The sequence below is a fragment of the Myripristis murdjan genome, chromosome 5 (assembly GCF_902150065.1).
Source record: "Myripristis murdjan chromosome 5, fMyrMur1.1, whole genome shotgun sequence".
NCBI lineage: Eukaryota > Metazoa > Chordata > Actinopteri > Holocentriformes > Holocentridae > Myripristis > Myripristis murdjan.
Genome location: NC_043984.1, coordinates 38,692,283 through 38,700,687, shown reverse-complemented (window position 1 = coordinate 38,700,687; position 8,405 = coordinate 38,692,283). Strand labels below are relative to the sequence as shown.

Below are 8,405 nucleotides of genomic sequence, written 5' to 3'. Positions count from 1 at the left end.
GAAGGTGATGATGAAGGTAATGAAGGTGGTGATGAAGGTGATGATGAAGGTGGTGATGAAGGTGATGATGAAGGGTATTATGAAAGTGATGAAGGTGATGAAGGTGATGATGAAGGTGATGATGAAGGTGGTGATGAAGGTGGTGCTGAAGGTGATGAAGGTGATGATGAAGGGTATTATGAAAGTGATGTAGGTGATGAAGGTGATGATGAAGGTGGTGATGAAGGTGCTCACCCTGTAGGTGTTGAGGGGCTCCATGCTGGTGATGACGCCGTCAGTGGCAGGAGATTTGCTGTAGCAGCAGTTTGACGCCGCAAAGCTCTTGAACGCATCACGAGCTACATCCTCTGACAGCGAGGGGATACTGCAACACACACACACACACACACACACACACACACTTTACTGCAACACAGACAACTGAATGCAACACACACACATTTCACTGCAACAGGCACTCACCAAACTGTGATACTGAGACAGATCAGTGAGGTGTGTGTGTGTGTGTGTGTGTGTGTGTGTGTGTGTGTGTGTGTGTGTGGTAACCCTGCAGCTGTTGCGTCTGTCTACGCTTCAGATCGATTCCTTAAAGTTTCCTGAGAGTTTCCAGAGGCGGCGAGTTGCACCAGACACGCCTCATTTGCATAAATTAGGGGTGCTGGTAGTTTAGTGTCTCTTACACTGAGGCTGGAATGCACTGAGCAGCACCTTCAGACGTCACCTGATCTGACTGACTGTGTAACGGCAGCTGATTTCTGAACTGGCAGCTTCAGGACGTCCTGAAGCCTCACACCATGTGACTGTTCCTACCTCCAGTCCGTCTGTCCCGGGTCAGGCTGGGGTGGAGCTACAGGCTCCGCGGGCATCGGGGGGGGCAGGTACCCTCCTGCAGGACGAGTACAGTGTGAACAACACCAACAACAGCACAGGCAGTGACATCATCGGCAGCCTCCAGGACAAAGCTGCTTTGAACTGATCAGGGATCAGATGTAAAAGCTGCGTAGACTCAGAAACATGCAGACGTTATTTCCTCCACAGATGTGTGTTTTTAAACCAGAAGGCTGGCTGCTGGAGAAGTGGCAGGAAATAACATGAAAGAGACCTTATTATTTAACTGTATTATTTCAATAATCTAAGTGTCCTTAATATATCATGTCGTTGTGCGGTATGATTTTAAACAGGCCTATTTATCTGTGTTATTTATTATCTATTTGTGAGTGAGAGTGTGTGTGTGTGTCAGTGTGTGACAGATACCGTATTTCACCAATTAATCACCAGGCTGCAAACAGCCGCCTGGTTCTTCTAAACGCCTGGGGTCTGCACCCATTCTGCGTATTAAACACCCACCTGAATAACCGCTGGGGTGATTATTTGCATCATATTGAGGTAACCCAAAATAAGCTGTTCACCTTATTTTTGCAGCAGTAAACAGTTAGCCACACAATAACTGTGCTGCACTTCCCTTTTCTGTCAAAATAAGAGCGCTAGCTAACGTTAGAAAAAAGGGTGTACTGTAATCTTAAACTGACAGACTGTAAACATGTTGGACAGTAACTGTCATCACGATAATGACCTGGTGCTAAAATAAATAAAGGCCTGCAGCGAAGAGCCGCCTGCTTCTTATAAACGCCCGGGGTCCAAGTTGATTCTGCGTATTAAACACCCGGGTGATTAATTGGGGAAATACGGTAATCCAGATGTGATTGATGGGTGGATTGATCAGGAGGCTCATGTGTGATCAGTTCATATTTATTATGATGAGCTATAAACAGGCTGAGCTCGCTGGGCTTTTAGTCGTGTTTATGTGCAAAAGAGCTGATTGGGGGCGTGGTCACCTTTTAGGGCTGACTGTGGGAGCGTGCATGAGGCTGTGGGAGCGTGCATGAGGCTGTGGGAGCGTGCATGAGGCTGTGGGAGCGTGCATGAGGCTGTGGGAGCGTGCATGAGGCTCGTGGACAGGCCAACAACTACACACAGACTGAGATTTAAAAAGAGAACCCTGCATACACACGCCGTTATAGAACTGACCAGAAAGCGTGTGAGTGTGTGTGTGTGTGTGTGTGTGTGTGTGTGTGTGTGTGTGTGTGGCTGACCACACAGTTTCAGTCATGAAGCTGCAGAGCGTGTGTGTCTGCTGATCTGCCTGCAGTCAGCACCGCCTCCACTCCTCTTACCTGCTCCTCCTCCCGCGATGCCTTCGTATCCTGGGACGCTGCCGAACATGCTGGCCGGGGGGGCGCTGGGGGGGGGGTACGCCGCTGCAACCAACAACAACAACAGCAACAGGAAACAATCATGAAAGAATATAAATACAAGTTAGTGTCAGTGAAGGTCTGGAGCAGACGTTCTGAGTTCCAGAGCTCGATCCAGTCAGCGAACGTCCCTCAGAGTCGACTTCGAGACGGCCGGGTCACGTCGCTCCACCTTTCACAACTCGACTTTAATGTCATTAACTGAAGACAGAAAGCCTCACCTGTGCTCACTGATCACCTGCAGGTTTCACAAAGACTCGCTCAAAGGTGTTTAAGAGCTTGAGAGGCTGCTGGGCACTGGAGCCCTCAGTGACAGAAAAGGAAAAGAGAAGCAGGAAGTTGATAAGTGAGTCCAGCTGGGCTCAGATCTGCTGCACGTAAACATCATCAGCACAGTTTCACTGAAGTCCTCCTCGTTACACACGGTTCCATTTAAACTGCTCTTACGAGTGGAAAGTTTCAGATGTGTCGGGGCGTTCTGAAGGTGTGGATCATGTAGCTGCAGGATGTTTGTTCCCACACTCTTTCCTGTTTGTGTCTGCACTTCATACAGGCACAACAATCCATGAACACATGAATCTCAATGAAAAAGTGAGCCACACTGAATCAGATGGTTTTTGTCTGATCTGCTGCCTTTAAAACCCACAGAAGGGCAGAAATGACCCCCCCAACCCCCAACACACACACACACACACACACACACACACACACACACACCACCACCACCACACCCCCGCCCAAAGAAACCAAACTGCCTGCAGCTGTTGCAGCCAGTCAGCTGACAGGAGGCGCTTCATTTCTGTCAGGGTGAGAAAGGTGGGTGGAGTCCTGCAGAGCAACATGAAACCTACATATATAATCCTACACACACACATACACACACACACATACATACATGAACACAGCCACGCCCTCTTCAGGATGGAATGTGCCCTGACTTCCAGATAGGAACTGACTCTGGATCTGTCCCTCAGGGGAATCAGGCTCCAGTAACATCCCAGACAGTGTCTTCATGGGTAAAATGCACACACACACACACACACACACACACACACACACACACCTCCCCTAACCCTCCCCCTTCCTTTGTCACAAAAAGAAGCACAAGAACACAATACTCCCCCTAGTGCCCATTCACTGATGAAAACTGAAGGCTGTCCACCATTTTGTACAAAGCATGTTCCACCCTGACCCTGTAAGCACCTTAAAGCCCCCCCCCCACTCCCCCCCCTCCACCCCTCACCACCACCACCACCACCCCCCGCCCTCCTCCTGTTCCTGATTTCAGTGAAATCAGGAACAGTCACCTTGCCAAGTTCAGCTTTCATGTCAGATTACAAAGAGCTCTCAAGATGAGGATACACACACACACACACGCACGCACGCACGCACGCACGCACGCACGCACGCACGCACGCACACACACACACACACACACACACACACACACACACACACACGCACACACACGCACACACACACACACACACACACACACACACACACACACACGCACACACACACACCTATCTATCTATAGTCAGGTCCATACGTATTTGGACAGTGACACAATATTCATAATGTCCTTGTTCACCAGCACAGTGGATTTGAAGTGGAGTAACCAGGATGTGACTGAAGTTCAGACGTTCAGCTTCATAGCAACAACCAAATCAACAGTTTGGTAACTCCTGAACAGAAGGAGTGCACCGGTGAGCTGAGGTGAGGTGAGCCCCAGAGGGCCTGAGCGACCACCGAGGGCCTGAGCGGCCCCAGAGGGCCTGAGCGGCCCCAGAGGGCCTGAGCGGCCACAGAGGGCCTGAGCGACCACAGAGGACCGAACGCAGCCCAGGACTTACTGAGAGCAAAGAGCTGGAAGACTCTTCAGTGGCCAAGTCTTCAGACCTGAACCAGCTGAGCTGCTCCTCACCTGGAGAGCAAACAGGAGGCAGGAAGAGCCTCAGGGCTGGAGGGGGTGGGGGGCAGCAGAGTTTGGTGATGTGGCTCATGGGCTCCAGACTTCAGGCAGGCAGAGACTGTAAAGGACTTTCCTCCAAATATTCAATACAGTCCTTGTAATTATAATTATGAATGTTATGTACAGTTTGTCCAGTGACTTCTGAGCCTCTGAAAATGGGGTGGCAATGTATAAAACTGGCTAATGTATAAAATCACATCTTGATTTCTCCTTTTCAAATGCGCTGTGGTGGTGTACAAGGACAGAATTAAGAATATTATGTCACCATCCAACATACTTATGGACCTGACTGTACATATATATATAGATGTACATAATTAAAACAAATTGTACTTTGACTCTTTGGCATGCGCGCGGGAACTACTTTTTGCCAGGGGGTGCTGCGTATGGGGTGGGTGGGTGGCGAGGGGGGTGCACCTGCGCGCGCACACACACACAGGCTCCCTTTCTGAAACGTTAACGTTAGCTCCAGCTGTAGTGTCCCCCGAAATATGGTCAAAAAGAGGCGCTTCGTAACACAGAGAAGGCGACTTTATGAAGGAGAAAGTGAACGTTATGTCAAAAAAACATACTCATACGTATCTTTGCGCATTTTTAAGTGGTTATACGGAAATGCGGGACCTTTTCTAGTGGGTATACGCCGTATACCTGTGTATCACGTAGACTACACCACTGATTTGGAGGCTAAACTTTCAGTGACAGACAGACAACCAGCTGTGCGAGCGCAGCGCAAACAAGTGAGAGAGAGTTGCAGCAGTATCCCGCTGTGCTGGCAGACTCGGCAGCAGGGACGGTTTCTGCTATGGGCAGTGCAACTGCCCAGGGCGCAATCTACTTGGGGGCGCACGAGAAAAAAAAAATCACTAGTTTTCTAGACTACCGTATTGACCCGCACATGCCGCGGCACCATCAGTCGGCATCAGGCGAGCCCGCCGCGGCACCGTCTGATACCGCGCCCACCCGGTCAGGTCTGCCGGATCTGACAGGTGAGCTGCCTCATGCTGGCCGGTGCCGCGGCCGGCTCGCCTGATACCGACTGATGGTGCCGCCTGATGTGTCTCGGTGTGATTGCCCCTCTGCACGCGTTTTACATGTTTTTCGTTTTCCTTGCATTAGGTGCAGTAGATTAATACACGTTTTACTTTCTCCCCCTGTCCACACCTTAAGTGACTGCCACAATCAAGTCATTTTCAAAAGAAAATGACTTTGAAATGTGGTAAAATTAATTTGACATTTATTCCACCCCTCCTCAGCAGGGGGTGCTGCAGCACCCTCAGCACCACCCTTCCCGCGCCCTTGCTCTTTGGCACAGCTGTTCCTGTAACTCTCCTGCCAGTGAAGCTTTCTGAGTTGAACTGAACCGCTGAGTCCCTCTGCAGTCTGAAGGTCGCTGCACCTCCTGAGCGCTCCTCAGCTGATGAACTCACTGACCCGGAGTCAGTGAACTCAGCATCCACGGCCCCTTCAGGTACGTCCGTAATTCGTGACACCTCGCTACACAAATTAAACTGACTTGACTTGGTAAAATGGGGAACCATGTGGAACTGAGCAGAGCCGCTGAGCCTGAAGCTGTTCGATAAAACATTGCGGGGCGGGCCGGAGGGGGAACCGAGCGCTCCCGCAGTCTAATTAGATCCTGCTGGCGGGGCGCGGCTCCCTGCGGCTGCAGATCACACAGACTTTCCCCGGAGCGGCTCCGCATCCGCATGCAGGAGCTGCAACTTCAGAACAAAACTCAGACTTTCAGCCGGATGGAGCTTCGGATCTGAAATCTGAACTTCTGTCCCAGAGAGAAACGGGGAGCGGGCGGAGCGCCCCTCCAAAACCACGGACACATGCACTGGGCAGTGAGCGCCGATCTGGTTAACTGATTAATTGATTAATTGGTTGATTGGTTGATTGGTTAGTCGGTCAGTTGTTGGTGTTTCCTACCTGCTGCCTGCATGCTGGCGGGCTCCTGCTGCTCCTCGGTCCTCACACCGTCTGACCCACTGCGGGATCAGGGAGGGGCGGGGCTGATCTCACCGTCAAGCCCACCGCTGCTGACACGGAACTTCCGGTCCCAGCCTTCACAATACAACTCCCACTGGCCAACTTTGCAAACAAACACAGAAGACACATTTTCATATGACTTATTATGCAAAAGGCTTCAGTCCCAGGTTCAACAAAGACGTGGCAAAAAAGACGATAAATGAATTAAAAAAGAGTGAATAATAATAATAATAATAATAAATAGCTAAACAGATGTTGACACCCCTGGTGCTGATGCACATGGAGCAGCTGCTGACTGGCACACCAGGCGTCTCACATGCCTTCTGCTGGCCTGGAGAAGCCCCGCCCGGCGGGCCTCCAGCCCCCCACAGAGCTCAGTCTGCTCCGAGCAGCAAGGACAAGTAGTATGCAAATATAACTTAAAAAAACAAAACAAAACCATGCCTTCAAAGCAGATCAAAAGATAAATAAACAGACAGGTCGAGAGAATATTGACAGTAAAGTCAAATATAGTCAAATATATACATCTCAAATATTTACATTCAGCTTAAGTATTGTGTGTGTGTGTGCCGAGTTACACACACACACACACACACACACACACCCTCAGGTGAAGTCACAGAGTGTGTGAGGAGGCTGAGGGTCGGAGCAGACTCTCCTGAGCGGGCCGGGTCACCGGACGGGTGTCACACACAGCTGAGTGACAACAGCCGTCTGAAACAACAACAGTTTCATAAGAAAAGAATCATTCATCAGTCTTTGCAAGAGTAGTGCATATGTCATGATGTCACTCATCTAGATTTCTAAACACACACACCTCCTGTCCGTGTCGTAAATCATTTGCTTCAGTTTACAACAGTATTGGAAAAAGAATCTCGCCTATAGTGGAAAGCACAAACATCACATATCTGTGCCAGTTTTTAAACACAGCTGGTTTCCCCAAATTGTTGGGTCTCTCTCTCCATGATGGGGCTTTTTAATGAGATCCCTGTAGGACTGTAGTCCCACAGCTCTGCACACAGAGAGACAGACACCATGATGCTTTCCTCCAGTCTTGTTTTGCCATTCTGCCAAAATCTGCCAGATTTTTTTCTGATTACAATATTCTCTCCTATTGGACGCGCGAGGTGACGTCACAGGGCGCTGCGTCCAAGTTAAAAAATTGGAACTCGGGCGCAGCGTGCATGGGCACCGGCGCCAGCCTCGCCCCGAGATCATATACACAATGAATAGCTGCACGCCTGCTATGTGAAAGTCCCATGACTCCTCTGACTCTGAGATACCCCCCCCCCCCCTCCCCCCAACACGTCATGTGACTCAGCACCGCAAGTGACAAACGTGTCTTTATTTCTTTATTTGGTTATTTTATTTGTGATTTTCAAGACAGAATACAAAGGCAGAGTGCAAATGGCCATCGGAATTATTGTTATTGTTATTATTATTGTTATTGTTATTTATTTATTTATTGTTATTGTTATTTATATACACCCCCCGTATAGTGCATATTTGGTATTATGAGGCTTGTTTGACTTCTTGTGGACTACTCAGGCTGCCTAAATCAATCCAATATATCCTCAAGATATAAGAGAACTGAGATAATGGTATTATTGGTTGGCCAGATCATATTTGTGGCTGTCACAACCTTCTTTATTGAAATTTTGCATAGGCAGAAATCAGAATTTAATTTTTCTCCTGTGTATCTATTCATATTAAAGAAACTACATAATATTAGCATTCTTTTTTCAGCACTAGATTTGATATCCCACAAGTCCTAACTTTCATTTGGTACCAGACTTATACATGTAGCCATTATAGTTTTGGAGATATACTCATTTCAATATGTGCATGTTGTTTTTGGCAGAACATGATCAGGTCGTAATAGTGACCATATGATTCACCTGCATGTTTCTGAATTTGATGAAAATGACAACATACTCGTGGAATAAGTCTTGCACATTTTACTTTTGAAACAATAATTAGAAAAAAGAACAAGAACAATACAGACCAAGATCCTTCTTATGTCACAAAGAATATGAAGCACACTAGGAGCCTACAGTATGTCAAGCATGAGGGTTCAATCCCTACTCAAGATCAGTCTAAGTCTACTGCTATGTGTGCCAACTACCAGGCTGGCATCTGGAGAGGAAGTCTCCAGCAACACCCTCAAGTCCCGAGCCCAGTTGAGC

General features: G+C 48.6%; 1 protein-coding gene across 4 annotated transcripts in view; it reads right to left on the bottom strand.

Annotated features, from left to right (window-relative positions):
* Positions 1-6,298, bottom strand: part of LOC115359667 (protein SSUH2 homolog) — a 14,540-nt gene extending 8,242 nt beyond the window's left edge. The window contains exons 1-5 of one of the 4 annotated variants that reach the window (XM_030052240.1): positions 5,527-6,039; positions 5,433-5,437; positions 2,175-2,258; positions 811-886; positions 235-364 (exon numbers count right to left, since the gene is read on the bottom strand). In XM_030052240.1, coding sequence (XP_029908100.1) covers positions 235-364; positions 811-886; positions 2,175-2,258; positions 5,433-5,437; positions 5,527-5,765 — 534 coding nt within the window. In that variant the 5' untranslated portion in view covers positions 5,766-6,039. Of the gene's footprint in view, positions 1-234; positions 365-810; positions 887-2,174; positions 2,259-2,473; positions 2,801-5,432; positions 5,438-5,526; positions 6,040-6,159 lie in introns of those variants that run through there. The other 3 variants (XM_030052241.1, XM_030052242.1, XM_030052243.1) reach the window with 3 other exon arrangements.
* Between the last annotated feature and the right edge of the window lie 2,107 nt (positions 6,299-8,405).